At 42.5% G+C, this 23,806-nt stretch overlaps 1 protein-coding gene across 1 annotated transcript in view; it reads right to left on the reverse strand.

Moving 5' to 3' along the window:
• LOC124802668 (dolichyl-diphosphooligosaccharide--protein glycosyltransferase 48 kDa subunit) overlaps positions 1-19,495 on the reverse strand; it is a 48,098-nt gene extending 28,603 nt beyond the window's left edge. Inside the window, exons 1-3 of the mRNA XM_047263580.1 lie at positions 19,302-19,495; positions 15,345-15,509; positions 14,656-14,792 (exon numbers count right to left, since the gene is read on the reverse strand). Coding sequence (XP_047119536.1) covers positions 14,656-14,792; positions 15,345-15,509; positions 19,302-19,473 — 474 coding nt within the window. The 5' untranslated portion in view covers positions 19,474-19,495. The remainder of the gene's footprint in view (positions 1-14,655; positions 14,793-15,344; positions 15,510-19,301) is intronic.
• Between the last annotated feature and the right edge of the window lie 4,311 nt (positions 19,496-23,806).

A 23,806-nucleotide genomic window follows, 5' to 3' on the forward strand; every position in this document is an offset into this window, starting at 1 on the left:
GGGAGTGGTAGACCGAACCGGGGGTGACCTCTTTTGGGAGCGAGCTGAGGTCGAGGTGAACGCGGACCTGAGCCAGGAGCCAAGGTGGCGTGCGGCTCTCGCCCACTCGAAAGGTTGCAGGGAGTGAAAAATTAAGGTGTTGAAGGAGGCGACGAAAGCGAACGCCAGGGGGTAGCAGGGCAGAGACATACAACCCGTATTGACGGTCAAGAGAGTCGTCAAAAAAGGAACGATAAGACGGATGGTCGGGCATTGACAGTAGCCGACAGGCATACCGACAAAGCAGTATATCGCGCCGGTAGGTGAGTGGCAATTCGCCAGCGTCAGCATGAAGACTCTCTACGGGACTGGTATAAAATGCTCCGATCGCAAGGCGCAAACCCCGATGTTGTATGGAGTTGAGGCGGCGTAAGATGGATGGCCGTGCAGAGGAGTATACGAAGCTCCCATAATCCAGCTTGGAGTGGACGATCGACCGATATAGACGAAGTAGGACGGTTCGATCCGCTCCCCACGACAGACCACTGAGAACACGGAGGACATTTAAAGAACGGGTACAACGGGCGGCCAAATATGACACATGTGGAGACCAGCTAAGTTTCCTGTCAAATGTAAGGCCTAAAAATTTGGTTGTCTCCACGATTGGGAGAGCAACGGGACCGAGTCGTAAGGACGGTGGGAGAAACTCTCTGTAGCGCCAGAAGTTAATACAGACCGTCTTCTCGGCAGAAAAACGGAAGCCATTGGCGACACTCCAGGAGTAAAGACGGTCAAGAGAACGCTGAAGACAACGCTCCAGGACACGTGTACACTGCGCGCTGCAATAGATGGTAAAATCGTCCACGAAAAGGGAGCCTGATACATCAGCTGGGAGGCAATCCATTATTGGATTGATCGCGATGGCGAAGAGAGCGACGCTCAAAACTGAGCCCTGTGGCACCCCATTCTCCTGGCGAAAGGTGTCGGACAGGACAGAACCCACACGTACCCTGAACTGTCGATCCATTAAAAAGGAACGAATAAAAAGAGGGAGGCGACCGCGAAGGCCCCATGTATGCATGGTGCGGAGAATGCCCGCCTTCCAACAGGTGTCGTAAGCCTTCTCCAAATCAAAGAACACAGCCGCGGTCGGGCGCTTCCGCAAGAAGTTATTCATAATGAAGGTCGATAAGGTAACCAGATGGTCAACAGCAGAGCGGCGCCTACGAATTCCACATTGTACATTGGTAAGTAGGCGTCGAGACTCGAGCAGCCAAACCAATCGAGAGTTAACCATGCGTTCCATCACTTTACAGACACAGCTGGTAAGCGAGATAGGTCGATAACTGGAAGGCAAGTGCTTGTCCTTCCCCGGCTTAGGAATCGGGACAGCAATAGACTCGCGCCAGCATGCGGGAACATGTCCCTCAATCCAGATGCGATTGTATGTACGAAGAAGAAAACCTTTACCCGCAGGAGAAAGGTTCTTCAGCATCTGAATATGAATAGAATCTGGCCCTGGAGCAGAGGACCGCGATCGGCCAAGTGCGTTTTCGAGTTCCCGCATGGTGAATGGGGCATTATAACTTTCACAATTCGAGGAGCGGAAGTTAGGTGGCCTAGCCTCCTCTGCCTGTTTGCGGGGGAGGAAGGCAGGGTGGTAATGAGCGGAGCTCGAAACCTCTGCGAAAAAGCGGCCGAAGGCATTGGAGACAGCCTCAGGGGCCACAAGGACGTCATTTGCGACCTTCAAGCCAGAAACTGGTGAGTGGACCTTAGTGCCAGATAGCCGGCGCAGGCTACCCCAGACAACAGAAGAAGGAGTAGAACTGTTGAAGGTGCTTGTGAAAGCAGCCCAGCTGGCTTTCTTGCTTTCTTTGATAATACGACGACACTGAGCACGTAATCGTTTATAATTGATACAATTCGCCACTGTAGGGTGGCGTTTAAAAGTGCGTAAAGCACGTCGACGAGCACGTAAAGCGTCTCTACATGCTGCGGTCCACCAGGGGACCGGTACGCGACGTGGAGAAGAAGGAGGGTGAGGGATGGAATATTCAGCAGCAGCGAGAATGACGTCCGTGAGGTGTGCGACCTGACGATCGCAGCTTGTAAAGGTTTGATCCTGAAAGGTCGCCCTGGAAGAGAAGAGCCCCCAGTCTGCCTTGGAGATGGTCCAAGTAGAGAAGCACGGAGAGGGGGTATGCTGCAGGAGATGGATAAAACACGGGAAGTGGTCGCTCGAATATGTATCAGAAAGTGCATACCACTCAAACCGGCGTGCAAGTTGGGGAGTACATATAGAGAGGTCTAAATGGGAATAGGTGTGAGATGTGTCCGAAAGAAAAGTAGGGGCGCCAGTATTGAGGCAGACAAGATCGAGCTGGTTGAAAAGGTCTGCTAACAAGGAGCCCCTCGGGCAGGATGCTGGAGAGCCCCAAAGGGGATGGTGGGCATTGAAGTCTCCAGTTAACAAAAATGGTGCAGGTAGCTGAGCAATAAGTTGCATCACGTCTGCCCTGGTAACGGCAGATGACGATGGAGTGTAAACGGTACAAAAGGAAAACGTAAAAGTGGGGAGAGTAATGCGGATGGCAACTGCCTGCAGGCCGGTGTGCAACGTGATGGGATCGTAGTAAATATCATCCCGGACCAGCAACATAACCCCACCATGAGCTGGGATACCTACCACAGGGGGTAGGTCAAAACGCACAGAGGTGTAGTGTGCCAAGGCAATTTGATCGCATGGGCGTAGCTTCGTTTCCTGGAGGGCTACGACAAGCGGACGGTGCAAGCGGAGCAGCAACTTCAAGTCCTCTCGGTTGGAGCGAATGCTGCGAATATTCCAGTGAATAAGTGCCATCGTAAGAAAAGAAAGATGAGAGAAGTGGTCACCTCGAAGGCCGCTTAGGGCCTGGCTTCGAGCGAGCACTGCCGCCGCTATCAGTAGGCGGACAGTCATCGTCCATTGGGTCTATAGGGTCATCGGCCATCTCGGGAGGATGGCCGGGAGGGGAAGCTTCCTCCGCCAGTGAACGGCCAGATGTACGGCGACCAGCGGTGCGGCCAGGCGAAACGGATGACGGCCTGGGGCGGCAGCCGCTGGGTGGCACAAGAGAAGAAATGCGCCGTGGCGGGGAAGGAGAACTGTGCTTCCTATGCGCCTTTTTGGAAGGACGTGTAGTGGAAGTACCGGTCGAAGGCTGGGAGGTCGAGGTACGGAGGAAGTCTGCACGGGATGGTTCCTTCTTGAAGGCCCGTGCATCTGACTTCGGTGTCTTCGTCTTAGCAGAAGCTGAGGAAGGTGCTCGTGTCTGTGGGGTGATGGGAGGAAGAGGAGACGTCGACCGCGCGATCTTAGCACTGGCCGAACAGACGACCGTGGTGCTGAAGGTCAGATCGCATGTCTGGGTTGCTACCTCCCGGGTAGTCCGAGGAGAGGCGAGGACAGTACTGTATTTCCCCGCTGGGAGCAGCGTGGGCTTCCTACTAGCCAATAGCTTGCGAGCAGCCGAGGTGGACACTTTCTCTTTGACCCGAATTTCCTGAATACAGCGTTCTTCCTTATAGACAGGACAGTCGCGGGAGGATGCGGCATGGTCACCCTGACAGTTCACACAACGAGGAGACGGAGGTGGACAGTCACCCTCATGGGCATCCCTGCCACAGGTGACACATTTAGCCGCATTGGAACAAGACTGTCGAGTGTGATTGAAACGCTGACACTGGTAGCAGCGCGTAGGTGTCGGGATATAGGGGCGAACAGAAATAACCTCGTAGCCCGCCTTGATGCGCGATGGCAGCTTAACACTATCGAAGGTCAAGAAAATTGTCCGGGTCGGTACAAGGTCATTGTTGACCTTTTTCATGACCCTATGGACAGCCGTCACGCCCTGCTCAGCGAGGAATGATTGAAGCTCCTCGTCAGTCAATCCGTCGAGGGAGCTAGTATAGACTACACCACGAGACGAATTCAAAGTTCGGTGGGCCTCCACCCGGACAGGGAACGTGTACAGGAGGGTGGCCCGAAGCAGTTTTTGTGCCTGAAAGGCACTCTCAGTTTCTAGTAATAAGGTGCCGTTACGCAACCTGGTACAGGATTTGACAGATCCGGCTATGGCATCTACGCCCTTCTGAATAACGAAAGGGTTGACAGAGGAAAAATCCTTTCCGTCCTCAGATCGAGAAACTACGAGGAACTGTGGAGCAGGCGGTAGTACTTTTGTCACTGTTGGCTGGTCACGTTTCCGTTTTTGGGTCGAAGTCGAAAGAGATGGAGCAGAATCCATTGCGGAGGAATCCCCCATGATTGCCAGCGTCTCCGATGGCGCGCTCCTTCCTTGTGGGGACCCTCTCAGAGGGCACGCCCGCCTTAGGTGAATGTTTACAGCTCAGGTCACACCTCCCGAGAAACAGACGGAGGGACCAATCGGCATGGTCAGAAGGTATCAGCTCAGGCAATCACCCCTCCCCGGGCCTGGCCTTTACCAGGGGGTACGCGCGTGCCTTACATGTCTACCCAGGGCGGGGACTTACGCGTTACCCCGTCACCGGCTACGCGTGCGAACGCGTGGGGCGGCCTTCAGACATGCACAGGGAGGAAGGAAGAAGAGGAAAAAGAAGAGAGAGAGGGAGAAAGAGGACAGACTGTCTCAAACGCCGAGGCGGAGACCAGAGAAGGCAAGGAGAAGAAGGCAATGAGAAGGCAAGGAGAAGAAGGCAATGAGAAGGCAAGGAGAAAAAGGCAATGAGAAGGCAAGGAGAAAAAGGCAATGAGAAGGCAAGGAGAAAAAGGCAATGAGAAGGCAAGGAGAAGTCAAGGGAAAGAGTAAGGAAGACAGTGAGGTGGAGAAGAGCAAAGAAAGGAACCAACAAAAGGAAGGACGAAACGAGAAGTGAAAAACCAAAAAGACCACGATGATAGGTCGTGGAACCGTCCGTCTCCGGACGCAGGCGCTAACTACCCCCGTGAGGGGGATGGACTCCTTTTAGTCGCCTCTTACGACAGGCAGGAATACCGCAGGCCTATTCTAATCCCCGGACCCGCAGGGGAATTTTGACAAAAGAGTATAGGGTAATATTGTAATATTTAAATATAAATTTTGTATATGATGGTGCAAGAAAAAGGATGATGTTAGATCTCCCAAATTCATATGATCTGATGCAGGCTGTGTTTTTTCCAACTAGGGTGTAGGGAAACAGTAACACAGCCATAGACATTATTTTTATTCATTCTTCATAACTGGATTGGCATTCTGTTAGTAAAAGGGTGAATGGCCTTTCAGACCATGATGCACAAATTTTAACGCTAAAAGGCTTTTGTACTCAAACAAGTGTCACATATAATTAATTACAAACTATGTAGGACAGTTAATCCAACAACAATAGGGAGGTTTTTAAACCTCGTCATGGAACAAGAGTGGCAGGATGTTTATAATGCCGATAACATAGATGACAAATATAATGTTTTTCTCAACACATTTCTCATGCTCTTTGAGAGTTGCTTTCCATTAGAATGTTCTAAATGGAGCACTAGCAGTAAAATGCAGCCCGGGTGGCTGAGTAGTGGGATAAGGATATCATGTAGAACAAAGTGGTAATTATATCAAAATGTTATAAGTAGTCACAACCAAGCTACTGTAGCCCATTACAAATAGTACTGTAGGGCGCTTAAAAATGTTATTAGGAAGACAGAGTGTGGGGTATGCAATAGAACAGCTAATTTACAGAATAAAATTAAAACCACATGGTCAGTTGTGAAGGAAGAGTGTGGTCAGCGGCACTAGGTAGATGATATAAAGTCAGATCATAGTAAAAATATTTCTGTTACTGATAAATCAGATATTTGTACAGTGTTTAACAATCATTTTCTGAACATTGCTGGGGAATTAAATAAAAATTTAATTTCTACAGGGAATCATATAACTCTTGGCAAATGGCTTTCCAAGATTGATGTTGGAAATACTCCTCTGTGAGACAGATAAGGGGGAGATTGAGTCAATAATTAGATCACTGAATACTAAGGACTCTCATAGATATGATGGAGTGCCTAGCAGAATTAAAGTACCGTACTGCACATGTTAGCCCTGTACTTGGCCATATTTGTAATTTTTCCTTTAGGAATGGTCAGTTTCCTGAACAATTAAAGTTCTCAGTAGTAAAGCAGCTTTATAAAAAGAGAGAAAGATATAATGTAGACAATTTTAGACCTATTTCTATGCCATCAGTGTTTGCTAAAGTTACTGAAAAGGCTGTGTGTGTAAGGATAATTGATCATTTTATATCACATGATTTTCTATTAAATGTACAGTTTGGCTTTAGAAGTTTTTTACCAACTGAAAATGCTATATTCTCTTTTCTCTGTGAGGTATTGGATGGGTTAAACAAAAGATTTCAAATGCTAGGCATATTTTTTTATTTAACTAAGGCGTCTGTGTTGATCACAAAATATTTCTCCAGAAGTTGGACAATTACAGAATATGGAGAGTAGCTCATGATTGATTCACCTTTTACTTCAGCAAGAGACAGCAAAAGGTCATTATTCACAGTGTTGAGAATAGCTGTGATATGGGGTCTGAGTGGGGTATGGTCAAGTGGGGGCACCCCAGGGATCAGCGTTGGGGCCACTCCTGTTTCTTATTTATATAAATGATTTGCCCTCTATTATTACAGGTTAACTCTAAAATATTTATATTTGCTGATGACACTAGCTTGGTAGTAAAGGATGTTGTGTGCAACATTGGCTCAGTTTCAAATAGTGCAGTTCATGACATATGTTTATGGCTTGTAGAAAATAAACTAATGCTAATCACAGTAAGATTCATTTTTTACAGTTTCTAACACACAATTCAAGAAAACCTGACATTTCAATTTCACAGAATGGGCATATGCTTAGTGAAACAGAACAGTTAAAATTTCTAGGTGTTCAGATAGATAGTGAACTGTTGTGGAAAGCTCACTTGCAGGATCTTGTTCAAAGACTTAATGCTGCCGGTTTTACTATTCGAACACCATCTGAAGTGAGTGAGTGTTCGACACAAAGATTAGTCTACTTTGCTTATTTTCATTCACTTATGTCATATGGTATTATATTTTGGGGTGACTCTTCCCATTCTAAAAGGATATTTTTGGCTCAGAAACGGGCAGTTCGGTCAATAAATGGTGTAAGTTCACAAACATCTTGTCGACCCCTGTTCATGAGTCTGGGTATTTTGACATTGGCCTCTCAATATACACATTCCTTACTGTCATTTCTTCTTAACAATATTAGCTGATTCCCAAGAATAAGCAGCTTTCACCTAGCTGCTCGGTGGAAATCAAACCTGCATTTGGATCGGACTTCTTTAACTCTTGTGCAGAAAGATGTGCAGTATACTGCTGCATCCATTTTCAATAAGCTACCACTAGAATTAAAAAATCTTGTAAGTACTCCACACACTTTCAAATTGAAACTGAAGAGTTTCCTCATGGGTCACTCATCTTATTCTGCCGAGGAGTTAATTGAAAAATTAAGCTGATTCTTCTTGTATTGTTGATTGCGTTTATTTAAACTTATTGCTTGACTTTATTCGGGTCATAAACATTTTATTTTTATTTGTTGTTACTTTTATGTACTTTTATGTACTGACTCGTTCCATGACCTCGATGATTTGCCCCTTGATTTGGTCCTACGGCACTTGACGTGTAAATAAAATAAGAATAGAATGGAGCAGAAAAGTAATAGGGTGTATGAACTCTTGACTACTTCATGGAACAAGAGCATTTCTAGTAACAATAAGAAAAGAGTAGGTAGCTAATGGTTGAATCTGTTCTATGCTATTGATTAGAACTGACATCAAAAGAAGACAAATAGCTGCGGAAATGAGTGCCAAATTATCAAGAACTGAGATGAAAACTTATGATGAAACAACAGCTACAATGAGGGCAAATGAAACACTGATACACAGAATTGAAAGAAAACAGCTGAAGGGGTATGGGCATTTGTTGAGAATGTCAAGTCACTGGCGGACAAAGATAATTTTTGAATGGAGACCACCAGACAGATGTAAATGAAGTAGGCCACAAAATTCTTGGAAAGACCAAACAACAAAATAACGGTGTGTGCAAGAGGGATGCCCTGAATAGTGAGGGCCGGCAGAAGATAATACGAATACAGCAAAATGTTGTTATTAATTAATCCTTGTATTAATTAACCCTGTAACAACATTATTATTAAATACAGATTCTATACACTTTTAGCAATAGTGTGGTACACTGGTTGATTTGAAGATTTTGTGTTTAGTGACTTACTGTTCATTTCATTTTATGTTTGCGACAGTACTTTATTTTTGTCTGAGGCAGCTTTAAACCCTTTTTGCTTACAATGCTTTCTCAAGGCACTTCCATACGTTCTCTATTATTTTCTTTGTGTTTAGAAACACTAGTATTTGAAAATTTAAAGCAGCAATACAAATTTGTTTTATTTATTATTGAATTTCATGGCTTTTAGATTGGCTTGTGTTTAGAATTTCTTTCCTTACGTGGCTTGAATTTAAATTTGTCTTTCTTAAATGGAAATGGCATTTTCCCACTCGGCCTGAATTTATACAGGCCTCTCCTTTATTATACATCTAATCCCTTCTTTTTACACCTATTATTGAGTGTTTAGCCTGACGAAGGTGCCATATGCATGAAGGTGGCAGGATTCTCTTAGGCTGTACCATTTTTCGCTTTGGTTCACAATCCATACCATTCTTGATTCTTTGACAGATATTCAAAAACTGCTGCGTCTATTTAATAAATTTATGGCTATGGTACCCCCAAATAACATGTTGTATCTTGGTAACTGAGTTTAGGCATATTACATGCATTCCTTGTTTCTTTAGTTTTGCTGTCAAATTGGGATCTCTCATAGGGCATGATTTCAGATTCCCTTTTGCTCTAGATATATCACTTTAATATGTGCTTATTCTCATTACTTTATTACTAACAGCTTATAATCATAAGCAAGAGCACATAAGAGTCTAATTAGATTCCTTCGAATTATTTGTTTTCGTTGCCTTTATGGTTGATGGTTCTTATGAATTATTAAAATTTTGCTTTTTCAAGTTTCTTGCCTCTGTATATTTCTTCATAATATACTAAATATAGTCATAGCATCTGAATCTATGCTACGTGCAATGCAGAAAGATATGTTATATGTCTGTTTTCAACCAGTAACAAAGAAGTTTTTTTTGTGTGTGTGTGTGTGTGTGTGTGTGTGTGTGTGTGTGTGTGTGTACTCTGTAAAAACAGTTGAGTTATTTACTGCTCTAGCATGTTGCAAACATTTTTTGGCTTCAGATTTTCATTATCCGTTCAGGAATGACTTAATTTGTTACTGAAAAATGGGAGTTGTGTAACATACACTTCCTGTAGAAACCGTTAGCCTTTGTGAAGGTAGACATCTCACTGAAAGCTATTTTATGTTCACTTTCCAATGCAGCTTCCATTATTGTCAATTTCTCGGTATCTCTTGATCAATCCAGTGTTGTTCTACTGTGTAAATTGTCTGCTTCAAGTATTAGACAATATTTAAACAGTGCCTTGTAAACAATGGGAGTTCGATGCTCAGATTACCATTCACAGGCCACATGAATTCACAAATTTTAGCTGTAGGGCTGAGACTGACTTCAGGACCCGGCTAATCTTCAACATCACTGAACCACAGAGACGACAAATAAAGCCAGCTTTTACTCTCTTTGTCAGTGGTATTCCACATCTAGTTATCTCTGAAATTGCATGCAATATTTGTTTTTTTGTTGTAGCCATTCTCACAAAGACTTTTCATAGGTGGTTCAGTTCTTGTGGCAAGTTTTCAGCATCAGAGACAGTTTCCACTGTATGAATCAACATCCTCAGAACAGTATGCTTTTGGGCCGAGCAATAGTGCCTAAAAACATGCAGATACCTGCCTGTATGAGTAGTCTTCTGCATTCATTGTGTTGGAATATGCACTGTGATTTTTCCAGGTAAGTATATCAAGAAAGAGCGACTCAGTTTTCAACCTTCATGAACTTAATGTGGTTATGAAACAGTGGCAGCTGGTGGTAATTTTCTTTGATGGGGCCCAGATAAGAAGCCAATAAACTTTATAACACAATTGTTCCAAATGCTTGTTATAAAACCTTCATTTTTGTCACTTATGTCAAAGGAAAGGACTCTCTCAACAGGATTCTTCCCCTCAATATACTGCAGCAAAATGAAAAACTGACTTACACATAATATTTGCCTGCACATAAACAAAAGACCCAGTAATAATGTCTTTAATTAGTTCTTCAATGTTATCTTGGTATATCAGTATGTTTCTGCACTGACATTTTACATGCTGAATCAATCTGAGCAACAATGTTAATGTTGCCAGACATTTTGTATTTACAAGCATTTTCTAAATGTATCCCACCTTCTTCACATTTCTTAATTTGATCACTTAAATGCTTCAAATCCTTCCATCCGACTGTTGCTCAAAATCATTTATCACCAAACAACACAAAATAACTTGTGTTAAGCATTAATGCACATGAGAGTGGCTGCAGGTAGGTGTGTTAAGTGATGCAGTTGAAAATTTGTGCTACAGGCCAAAAAATTGTGCTACAGGCCAAAGCTGGTGATCCTAAACATCGTGTAGACCTGTGTAAAGGTGGGAGAGCGGTGATGTGACAGAGACAGAAGGGTCTGCTGTTGTGTGGACAAAGAGGGGTACGCATGAGCATGTCCGTCCACTGGGCCTGCCTGATAAGGCTCTAAGCTATGCCATAGTGAGGTGTGAGCCAGAGAAAAAGAGACAGCTTTGTCACATCACTACAACTGCAGTTTTCACAGCCAGGGCACTGGAGGTGGTGCGGTCACCTGAAGCTGGCCCTTGGTATTCACTGAACGAGATGGGGAAATGAAAACAGGCACGTCACTGTGGAATGATGTGCCGAGAGGAAGGGTGAGGAGAAGTAGCAGCAAGATATGACCCATCTTCTGGGAGCTCAGAGTACGGTGAGGCCAAGTCTATCTGGCCCTTAGGTCAGTATTACACTATCAAATTTCTTTTACAAAGACATCTGACAAAATATTAATCATATTTCTTTAACAAAGATATCTGACATGGCACAAAAATTGGGTATTATACTGTCATCAAATATCTCAGTTTCCTCAGAATGGCTGGCATGTATAACAGAAGAACTGCATGCAAGCATTTTGATGGTGTTAGTTTTATAGTGCCCAGTCACTAAACGAGGCAGTTATTTTTCCAACACAAATACAAAATTTAATTAAACTAACATCCTTCTTCATGTTAATGTTAACATATAATAAAATCTGAGTGCAATGTAATGTATACAGTAACTGAGTAATAACTGTGTCATCAAGAATCCTTTAACATGAGAAATGAATAGACCTAATTATGAGTATATTCACATGCTTGTGACATAGTTTGGCTTTTACATTTAGTCCTCTAACATTTCCACCTATGCAACATTCGATCCAACAAATTTGACAAAAGGTGACATTTGAAAAATTTCCCTATTACACTATGTCAAATATACTTGACAAAGCAACTTTGTCAAAGAAATTTGATAGTGTAATGCTGGCCTTAAGAACAAACCGCCCCTGTTATGAACAATATTCAACTGTTCCAAGAAATCTTCCATTTTTTCAAAATATTGTTGGAGTGCAGACAATATTAGGTCAGCCAGACTATGAACATGTAAAACAATGCCATACTCAACATGATAGTCACCTGCTATTACATTACCCAAAGAAATCAGCAGCAGATGCACTCAAAAATGTTGATAAAATTGCAATCAACACCTCTGTAGTTACAAAAAGTAGTGATTTTTTGGGATACCATAATTTAAAAAACTATAGAGAGAGAAATATCTCCTACCACCATCAACAGAGGTGCCAATTTTGCATACATTGTAAGTTGAAGTGAGCACAGCAGATGCAGGAAAAAACTATCGCCTTATACAAGAAAGCACTGAGCACAGGCTGACATCACAGCCAGTAAAATGATGAATAATGGCCAGCTGGATGGAGTGAAAGGGAATAAACTGCAAAGTCATCAGACCCTTCATTCGTTAAGGGGAAAACCAGGAGTAGTCATCAAAGGAAGGAGGTGAAAGGTACATCCCGGAAAGTTGAAGTGTAACACAATAAAAAACGGATGAAAGCCCAGAAAAAAGACATAATGCACAAGTCATTAAAAGATCAGTCGAAACAAGGCATTAAAAAGAATAACGAGAGAAAAAAAGGTGGAAAGGGTAGAGGCCAGGCTGGGCCATCCAGCAAGGTCCACATGAATATTGACAGGGTCAGTAAACACAAGGTGGGTAGTTACCAGACAATGGCAAGGAGCACTCAGCCAAAAGCTTATGGATGGACAGAAGTCACTAGATGTGGCTGGAAGGCAAATAACATTTTATTCAATTCAAGAACTCCTACCAAGAGGAGCTACTATTTGGAGAAATACTATTAGCGGGAAGGCAGGACAACCATTGACAATGCCCACATTTAGGCCAAAGGCCAACCATTTGCTCCAGCACTGGAGTACCTGAAAAACAACTGAAAGAGTGGCTTAGAACTTGTGAAATTTGGTGGCAAGTCAGAAGCCTTCCAAGGTGTAACAGGTAAGCCATTGGCCTTCTGGTGCTGACTTGATGGTGTTACTGGTTTCTGAATCATATGCGGAAGCCTCATTTTTTATTTTTTAACCAGTTTGAGGTAGTGTCTGATGGAATACACACACTTGCTGTGGTTTTATCAACACTAATAAAACATATTTGTTACAGGGGAAACTGTATTAATTTTGTTGCAATATTTGACCTACACAGATTTAAACTGTTCCTCTGTTTTGCCTTTGTATTGTTTCATGTGGAAATTGAAAGAATTCAGTTGAAGGGATCTACTGACCAGTCCAGAGGGTAATCTAGGAATTTTTCTGAATGCAGTTAGATTGTGAAAGGAAACCAATTTGTCATCAGTGTTGGAGTAGTGACAATTTTAATTCTGCCTTGTAGACAAAGCAAGGCTGGAAACCCTTATTAAGACGGTTTCAATAGTGCAGCAGAGCAGAGAATTGCTCTATGTCTGACAACAAAGACTTTTCTTCACTACTCAGTGGTGCCACACCTTATATAATTTGCATTGTGCTGCACACCACTAGGAGCACATGGAGTATGATTGCAGACACATGTGGCACTGAATGATGCCATGATGTTTTGGAGGATCAAAGGAAAATTACACAGAAGCGCACCTCATGCACACATCATGACTGCTACCTCCAGCCAGAATGCCACTATCAAGCAGAGGCAGTTATCTGGTTTGGTGGGGAAGGACAGCAGGGAAAGGGTGGGGGAGGGAAGTGAGCACTGGCTGATGGACCATGCAAGGAACAGTGTCAGGAGTCTGTGGGTGAGGGAGGCAGGTGGAAATGGGAAGCAGAAAATGGGAAAGACCAGTGGGTGCATTGGCAGAGAGTGGCGCGTAGTAAGGGTGAGGGGACAAGAATTAGGAGGAGGGGAACATAACATGCTTGAATTCAATGGCTACTTCACAACCCTGGCCACCTGGATCCTCCCCTCAACAACCAGCTTTTCTGAATTTCACAGGTGGGGTTATCCCTACAACAAATTATCTGCTCTCAGAATCATTCCAGCTGCAACCTATGGTAACCTGCTGTCCTCAAACCATCCATCCAATGGTTCCCGCCCCCTCTGTCCTACCATCTCATCTCAAGTCACATCCCCTTAACCTCATTGTGTGCTGCTCTGCTGACACACCACTGATCTTTTTTTCTTTTTCTACTCCCTCCCCCACCCCTCCCACCTACACAGTCTAACCACACTGAACCTAGCAGCCTTTTCTTGCCACCAACAAGTCCCTGCATGTTCCACCAGGCAGCAATCGCTTCTTTCCCTCCACCAGTATCCTGCCATCGCTGCACCTTCCCCACCCCACTCCAGACTCCTGCTTCTGTCTGACATAATTGCACCGTGGCCAGAGAGAGTGGTCAAGTGAGCATGGGGTGTGTGTTTTCTTCCTGAAGGCGGCTTTGGTCAAAAGCTTAATGTGTAACAGTATTTTCATTGCAGCTGCCTGCAACTCACTGTCATCTTTAGAGTGAGTAGCAATCTATCCTTTTCATAATATGGTCAGTCACTGAATTACCCATATGACATAATGTGTACTCAAACTTCCTGGGATGAAGTAGTTACCCACGGAGGTCCTGAACAGCTCATCAGTCTCCAGCACCATACAATGTCTAGTACGAAGAGTGCACTACTATTTCCAATAAAATAAATAATAAGTCAGTAACTCCTGGTAACTCTTGTAATTTTCTGTCTATACCATGAACATTGGATCCTAAAGGATTTAAAGTTCCTAATCCAAATCCTGCCTTACTGTTATCTGACAAATTCCCTCACTCAGTGAGAAAATACTTTATCACATGGTATTTGTTGCTTAGATTATATGTATAAATGCATGATGTGGGGCAGGGCTGACTTATCATCAAACTTCCTTTTGTGTTTGATACCTGAAGTCCCAATTACTTCAGAACATCGAAACTATGTTCCTGAAATAATTTTTCCCATTTCAGGAACTGTGCATCAACAGCAGGGATTGCTGTGCTCATCCCCACATGACTGTAGATTGTAACACAGCTCTCACCTTTCCCTGGTCATTGACATCATAGTTGAGGTGGTCGATGACAGAAGCACCCTCCTCATCCATCTCAAAGCCCACCTCTGAGGCCAACTCCCTTAGCACATCCCCAGAACTGGAACTGCCAGCCACCAATACATTTCCTAGAAATGATGATCCACATTAAGTTGTTCATCACACTGACACTGAATCACTTTCATACTGTACACAAATTTAGTAAATATTGCCAGAGATTAATAACAATGGAAAATGTTAAAGTCACGAAAAACAATCATTAATTGGTGGCCACTGACAGAAGCACAATAGATAAATATGCACAGCTGATGAAAGATCGTAATTCGCATCTGCTTAGGTTTTAAACATTAAATTAAGAATTCAGTTGGCATGAATCACATTTCCCCTCAGGAAATGTACAGTACAGAACTACTACTGATTTTATTATGAAACAGGCCTGGTAATACCAGATATGTAAATGATCAAAACCAGACCACAAAATAATCTTAAAATTGGAATACAAGGCCTTCACAGCAAAAATGACTTATGACCTGATACTACTGTGATCATAAGAGCTGGTTCTTGCTTATTTTTTCTACGATGATAATCACACATTGAGAACACATGAAAGTGCATTCTCTTCTTTAGGTATGTTGTAACATAAAAAAGTCAGTTTTGTAAAAAAAAAAAATAATACTTACCCCCACCATCTATGAATTCAGTTATTGATTCAACACTTAGTGATCCACCAAATTCCTCAACAGAGGGCGCAAAGATAATCAAGTGCTTGTACAGAAATTCCCCATACTTTGACAAGACCAATCCAGCATCATCAGCTGACTTGAATGTTAAAGTGTACCCACGTTCTGTGGAGAAAAAAACAGATTAGAGAAAAATGTGAGGGAAACATTTATGTAAATTTCAACACACATTTTCGTGCTCAAAAATACAAATTAAAATGATTCAGTTACTTGAATTAAACTTAGAATATGGTGCATATTTAATGCTATGTTTACCACTTTTCTAATGGCATAGGCAGAACTTACAGCAAATCAACAAAAATGAGAAAAGGCAAACACCCACCTATAGACTGACAAGTGGTGCACAGACACATGTACAGGGCAAAAACGTAACTAGTTTCCGAGCCATCCATCTCTCTGTAGTGCAAGTACATACACCCCCCACCCCCAACCCCCCTCCCCGGCCTCCGAGAGAGAGAGAGAGAGAGAGAGAGAGAGAGAGAGAGAGAGAGAGAGAGAGAGACTAGAGCACTATGCTGGAAAGAATGGTTTCTGTACACAAGACAAAGAGAAAGAAGAGTTATTTATTATTATTATTTCAGGTTTGAAAGGGTAATAGTCCCTTGTTCCACTGGGAATTCACGTAAAATGAGAAAAACAAAAATCGTCCCCTTCAGAGCCTTTTGGCCTGGTTTTTGTGGTTGAAAATTTGTGTGATAGTATCTTAAGCCAGATGGTTAAAAATGAGATGAAACCAGGCCACTTAAAACAGTAGCTGGTCATGGGTAACGAATGTCAGTGTGGAAGAAGCCCCACCGGGAGACTCCCCACAGCAGATATTTGTGGAGGGAAGTGCACTTTTCAATCGTCCCACATCAACATAATCAAAGTACACACTAAGCAGCTCATCAGACTCAGTATGACTAGAGCTGAGTGACAAAATGAAGATTTGTATGGGCTAGAGAGGTAATTATCTTAAACTGTTGGATAAATAGTAAATAATAATTTAAAAACACATGACAACGCAGGGGGAGAAGGTAGTCTGAGGCCTTTCAGGGCACAGGCCACAGTGAGAGGTGCTCCTTCTACACCCACCCCTAAATCTAACATTTAGGTGCATTAAACTGTGTTATAATAGCCATTTTCCCCTCAGGAAATGTACAAAATTTTTAGCTGCTACCCCATTGTCGTCAAGTGCCTGGACAGGAAGGTAGACGGGTTCATGGCTTGTGTGGGAATATGTACTATCAGAGGACTACCACAGGCGCAATAGGTACGTCCTCTTACCATGAAAGGAACTTTTTGGTAAGTCTGGTATGGCCAAAATGTAGGCAGCACATTACATCTTTTCGAGAGGCTTGGAAAGAAATGTTCCGTGACCTGGTGGTCCCCTTGACCACCCTCGGCTTGCTGACAGTTGCGGTAGCCTGCCATTACATTTCCCTGGCTTTCAAAATTTGATGTCACAGTTGCAACTGTAGTTCTGCCTGCCACCATAGCTGAGTGGACAGCATGCCAGATTGTTATGCCGGGGGGCCCAGGTTCAATTCCCGGCTGGGTTGGAGATTCTCTCCACTCAGGGACTGGATGTTTGTGTAATCATCATCATCATCAACGCTCAAGTCGCTGAAGTGGCGTCACCTCAAAACACTTGCACTAGGCGATCAGGTCTACCCGTCGGGAGGCCCTCACCACAAGACATTTCATTTCAACTGTAGTTCTGTGCTTGGTACTCCAAGTTCAGGTCTTTTCTCCTGTGCAGTAAGGTTCTTTCCCAATAAACCAAAGTGGCTCAGTGTCCAGATAAATTTTACGATCATTCCGGAGTTGTGAATGTCAATTAATATGTCTTGAATGTTAGCAATCAAAAATTTCTGCAATAGCACCGATATAGCTCCCTTGTATAAAGTTCATGAAGTCACTACACACCATGATATACTTTGTTGTGAGAGTTTTAATGAGTGAATGCCATGCTGAAGGACTGGAAGATGACCACAGGACAGATCAAATGAGCAAGTTAAATTTGAACGTGACTGTTGTGAATTACCAGGTCAATTGGGGAAGAGTGAACCACTTGCATCTTGTGATGTTCCTGATACAGTAGAAGCCTGAGAGATGAGAGAAAGCCCATTGCATCTAATGTCTGTAGAATCTTAAATGGTATTTCTCACACATAATTATGCAAAACACAGCTTGCTTTGATAATGTTAATTGCAAACTGTTCTCGAATATCCACCAGGTGAACAAAATTTCTCCACTTATCTGGTAGAATGCCAAACAACACCTATGTAAGTGAACTTATAATCATGGAAAAATAATTGTTATAGCAAAATGAGCCCGTATACTGTGGCTTTGCATTTCTAGAAGACAAAGGGTAAACAATTATTATATCTTCCCCATCCTCCTTGCTGAGCTGATCTGTCACTACTGATTGTCAGCTGGCTGCTCAACATTTTGGCTGCCCCAGCCAGGCTACTGAAACAATGTTCTCCAGTGCATGATAGACCTTATTCCTTCCAAATGTGTCCATTTTATCACTGCTGAACAGCAGTGATGTCACCCATTACATGCAGCACAAATTTAAACCACAGATAGTGAATGATTACAGTCTAACTGTTTTTGTAGTTTACATTCACAATGCAAAAAAACTAATAATGCTAATAATGACAGCTCATGTGACAAGTACACTGGTGCAAAAACTGGTTTTTGAATTTTTATCATATCATTCTATACAACAAGAATAACAAAAAGGTACAGAAGTGCAACTTTTAGGGGTCTAGTGTAGCAGGGGATACAACCCGTCGGCTTTGGACAATGACGTCACAAGTCGCCAGAGAACAGTTTACCATTTTCGCTTTTGCTGTTATGTTTCAGTTTCGTTTTTTTACTGATTGCTTAATAAAGTGGATCTGTTTATTCTATCTCGTGAGATTTTTTTTAAAAAGGCCAAAAAACACTTATCAGTCACTGAAGGGAGCTACAACACTAAGAAGAATCGCTTCTCGATTGGCCACTTGTGACGTCATTGTCCAAAGCCGACGGGTTGTATCCCCTGCTACACTAGTCCCACTTTTAGTGAGAATAAGTCCCAGACAATGCCATTAGGCCTAGACAATATGCATAATATTAAGTAATCTGTAGGGTAGCTGGACACAAAAAAATTAATTGCTTAAAAGCTTTCAAACTATCGATTCAAGATTAGGGAGCCAAGATACCAAGTTTGATAAATGCAAGCATAGTTCACAAGTTTTGAGCAGTCACCAGAACAACCACACTGGTGTCAGACAGGCACAGTATAAAAACACTCTGATATGATCTCCCATCTGAATTTTAAAAATACAGAACTAATATAAAAAAAGTGATGGAATGGTTGCATGTCGGTATGCACAACAAAAAAGCAATTATTTATGCCATTTTTGCACAAAAAGACTTTGTTTCCGCAGTTCGTACTATGAGGGCGTATAAAGAAGAGTTGTCATCCCATTCATGAACTGATCCACAGACCCACATACTTTAAACGAACCGTGTGTATATCTAGTTTCAGAAGTGTCAATTTTAAGTTTAATGTTGCTGCAACATTTCATGCAATTTGTGACAGCTATGACTATGGCACGTGTCCCACGTAAAGTGATTGAATATGACCAGGCAAGAATAATGGATCCTATGATCCAAGAACCAGGATCCTCATGAAAACATCTTACGTACTGGCTCTGTATCGCATCGGCTTCTTTACATACACTGCATTTACAACGCGTTTCATATTGAGACTAAAATGTGTCCTCTTTCCTAACGCAACTAAAATTTATAAATTTCCAGACTGCTGAAGTACCTGTACGTAATATTTCTCCCAATCTCATACATTTTCGCCTTTCAGGCGTGATCAGACAGATATAATACTGACGATGCCGGTTAACTTACCCTGCAATGATTTAAAGAACATAGAATGGGTTTCCTTTATTGCAAGATTATCCAACAGCACAAGAGTTTCCCCGCCAGCATTTGCGTAGGCAAATAAAGCCGACGCGCCAATAATTAACAGGTTTAGAAGTCTACCGCCCATCCTTGTCGAACTGCTACACAACCACAACATACACGTCTACTGCACGCAGCAAAGATAATACTACTTCAGCGTGTTTGCGACACGTGGTTCTCCCGACCCGGCTACCCGCAACGATGTCTGCGCATCCAACAGATACCTGCAAATGTGCTGTGTTCACACGACACAAGTCCCAATCTACTGTTCGCCCACTATTTATCAGCGTAGAAAAGAAATCACAGAGCCAAGCAACTAAGTTCTCGTAATCTCAAAGTTTATTTCATTTCTTTATAAATAGAGGAAATTCTGCTATGGTCTTTGTTCACAACTTGCGTTGTAAAACCACTGCAGACAAAATGCAAGAAACAGAAAGACCGATCAAAATTGTCTAGACATGGCTGCTTAAAGGCCCGTCCACACGCAACGATCTGTCTGCGCAAATATCCGCGCACATAACATCTGCGCAGACAGATCGTTGCGTGTGGACCAACCTGAGGTGTGTGCAAACCTGGAAGTTGGAGTTGGAGGTTTGAGCGAAACCTCTCAAATATGTGGGTTCAAACCACATCTGCGCAGACAAGATGGAGCGTGTGAACAGGAGATCGCCGCAAATCTGGCGCGAAACAGCTGTTTGTTCAGTGTTTGTACGCACAGGGCATTAAAAATGGCTGATACTCGTCAGTCTTCTCGAGAGTTTGTAAGTGAATTCATTGAAATATATAGAAACCACCCATGTTTGTGTAAAGGCCCGTCCACACGCAACGATCTGTCTGCGCAAATGTCTGCGCACATCACATCTGCGCAGACAGATCGTTGCGTGTGGACAGAAGATTTGCACCAACATGAGGTGTGTGCAAACCTGGAAGTTGGAATTGGAGGTTTGAGCGAAACCTCTCAAATCTGTGGGTTCAAACCACATCTGCACAGACAAGTTGGAGCATGTGTACAGGAGATCGCCGCAAATCTGGCGCGAAACAGCTGTTTACTCAGTCTAGTGTTTGTATTTGTGCGCACAGGGCATTAAAATGGCTGATACTCGTCAGTGTTCTCGAGAGTTTGTAAGTGAATTCATTGAAATATATAGAAACCACCCATGTTTGTGGAAGATTCAAAGTAAAGAATATAGTGACCGAGACAAAAAGACAGCAGCATACAATACTCTAATTGAAATATTGCGGGCAGTTGACGCCTCGGCAAACAGAGAAACGGTAATAAAAAAAAATTCGTTGCGAACTGGCGAAATTATTTGCGGATGGATGTCGAAACCTATAATTATCTCTTAAAGCTTGTAACCCCTCATATTATGAGAAAAAATACTTGTATGAGAAGGGCAATTTCTCCTCATGAACGGCTGGCGGTAACATTAAGATTCCTAGCAACAGGAAGGAGCTACAAGGATTTGGAATTTTCAACTGCAATATCGAAACAAGCGTCGAGTAAAATAATACCCAACACATTTGAAGCTATTTACGCTCTCCTGAAGGATGATCCATGAAGGCAAGTCAAGTAAATTAAGTCTGTCAGCGAACTGTTTACCGAAAAGAGTCATCCAAAGTTCAGAAATCTAGAAGATCTGGTGTAAGAGTAGATCAAGTATACCAGCCAATGTTATGGTATTTTGATCTGCTTGGCTTTCTTAGTGATCAAGAAACGCCAACACCAAGCAGGAGTACAACTGAAGATGAAATTGGAGTGTCAATGTGCTAGGAAATGGAACACGAAGTAATGTAAAACAAAACAGGTTCGCCCTGCAAATCTCGCACTAAATGTACGTGAGAAAACTGCTTTCGCTTTAGCAGCCACTGTCTACACCATTTTGGCCGCTTTCTCTGTTTCCTGCGGTTGGTCTGAATGTTTTTTGCAACACAAGCTGCGAACACAGACCACAACAGAACTTCCTCCATTTCTGTATTTCAAAATAACTGAATTAAATTTTTTACGTTTACGGTGAGCGTAGTCGTTTGCCACTGATATTTCTTTTCTACACCGACAGATGGCGGGCGAGTAGTAGATTGAGGTTTGTGTCGTGTGAACACACCACATTTGCAGCGATCTTTTGCATGTACAGACATCTGCGCCGATGTCTGCGCAGACAGATCGTTGCGTGTGGACCGGGCTTAAGATTAAAAGTAAAGAATATAGTGACCGAGACAAAAAGACAGCAGCATACAATGCTCTAATTGAAAAATTGCGGGCAATTTACGCCTCGGCAAACAGAGAAACAGTAATAATAATAATAATAATAAAAATTCGGTGCTAACTCTGTCTAGAATTCAGAGTGGAGTTTTGTATCCTGTAACAAAATTTTGTAACAGGTTGCTTCTACACAGTAGCGAACTGAAAATGCCTACTCAGAAACAAAGTAAGCCATAGCTCATTGGCCATATAGGTATATAATCTCCAATAATATAGGCCTACTGTGTTTCAAACACGTCTACAACACCAAAAATATTATCTGTAACTTGGCAGACTTAATTTACTTGACTTGCCTTCATGAACTTATCCTTCAGGACAGCGTAAATAGCTTCACATGTGTTGGGTATTATTTCACTAAACGCTTGTTTCGATATTGCAGTTGAAAATTTCAAATCATTGTAGCTCCTTCCTGTTGCTAGGAATCTTAATGTTACCGCCAGCCGTTCATGAGGAGAAATTGCCCTTCTCATACAAGTATTTTTTCTCATAATATGAGGGGTTACAAGCTTTAAGAGATAATTATAAGTTTCGACAGCCATCCGCAAATAATTTCGCCAGTCGTTGGGTTCGCCCTGCAACTCTCGCAGTAAATTTACGTGAGAAAACTGCTTTCGCTTTAGCAGCCACTGTCTACACCATTTTTACCGCTTTCTCTGTTTCCTGCGGTTGGTCTGAATGTTTTTTGCAACACAAGTTGCGAACACAGACCACAACAGAACTTCCTCCATTTCTGTATTTCAAAATAACTGAATTAAATTTTTGACGTTTACGGGGAGCGTAATCGCTTGCCACTGATATTTCTTTTCTACACCGACAGATGGCGGGCGAGTAGTAGATTGGAGTTTGTGTCATGTGAACACACCACATTTGCAGCGATCTTTTGCATGTAAAGATATCTGCGCCGATGTCTGCGCAGACAGATCGTTGCGTGTGGACCGGGCTTAAGCGTAGGCAGTTTCGGCATATAAATTTACTTTACGTGTTGTAGTGAGAATTCGACGAGTGGTTTAATTATTTTCGGATGGATTTGGAAACGCATAACTATTTATGACGCTCGTAACTCCTCGTATAATACGGCAAAATACTTGCGTTTGATACCATTTTCTCCACAGCAGCGGCTGATGGCGACGTTCCGATTCAAGTCAACTCAAAGAGCTACAAGAACCTAGAATTTGCTACTGCAACTTCGAAACAAGCACTGAGTGAAATCATACCCAACACGTACAAAATTATTTACCCTGTCTTGAAGGATGATTTCACGAAAGCAATAAAGTGTTGTACCTCATTTCCAAGAAGGTTATAGATAATATTTTTACAGTTTTAGATGTTTTCGAAATGAGCTACGGTTTAATCTGTTTCTGCCTGCCTGAGGTCTTACAGTAACCTATTAAAGACTTTTACACCAGAACATAAAACTCCATTCTTAATTGTAGACAGGGATTCAAAGTTTCTCTGAAAAGTTTTACTTCTAATACTATGGTAGTGAATTCTACAGTTCACCTCAAAATCACTCTTGTTATGAAGGCACTGTTTCTTCTATTATCAGCTGAATACAATATTCATACTGTACTCTTCTTTAGAGCAAAAATGGTCTACTCTTTTTTGCTACAGTGTTACGTAAGATTCTGGTATATGACAGAACTAAATGAAAGTATGCTAGCAATTCCCCAACATCAACACATAGCTCTTTGCGATAAACAGTCAGCAACGACTTTTTTAAAATTATAACTTCCTTGTTTACTGTAGGGTCAACCGCTCGTAATTTGTCTATTAAAGAATTATGAGTAGCTGCCTTCTTGTTTCTATCTCTGTATTCCCTCTGTTCGACAATGGACTCCATAGACGACTGGTATGTATCTGCTATTCTAAAATTCATTATGCACACACAGAGAAACACTAGAGGTAACAAACAGCTAACTCAGACACATTTAGTGAGCCAGATTTGCGGCGATCACCAGACCACACGCTCCAATGAGCAAGTTTTCTCAAAAGTCCTACTTCACCTTCCAAGTTTGCTCACATCTGCACAAATCTGATGTTAACAAGCAACGACCTGTCTGTGCAGACAGATCGTTGCTTGTGGATGGACCTTAACATGCCGGTGTTTGAGCACACCTTCTGTATTGATAAGGGGCGACCGTGATCGGAGCCCATATGGAAACAACACACATAATTGTCATTAAGAATAACG

Source organism: Schistocerca piceifrons, chromosome 6 (genome assembly GCF_021461385.2).
Source record: "Schistocerca piceifrons isolate TAMUIC-IGC-003096 chromosome 6, iqSchPice1.1, whole genome shotgun sequence".
NCBI lineage: Eukaryota > Metazoa > Arthropoda > Insecta > Orthoptera > Acrididae > Schistocerca > Schistocerca piceifrons.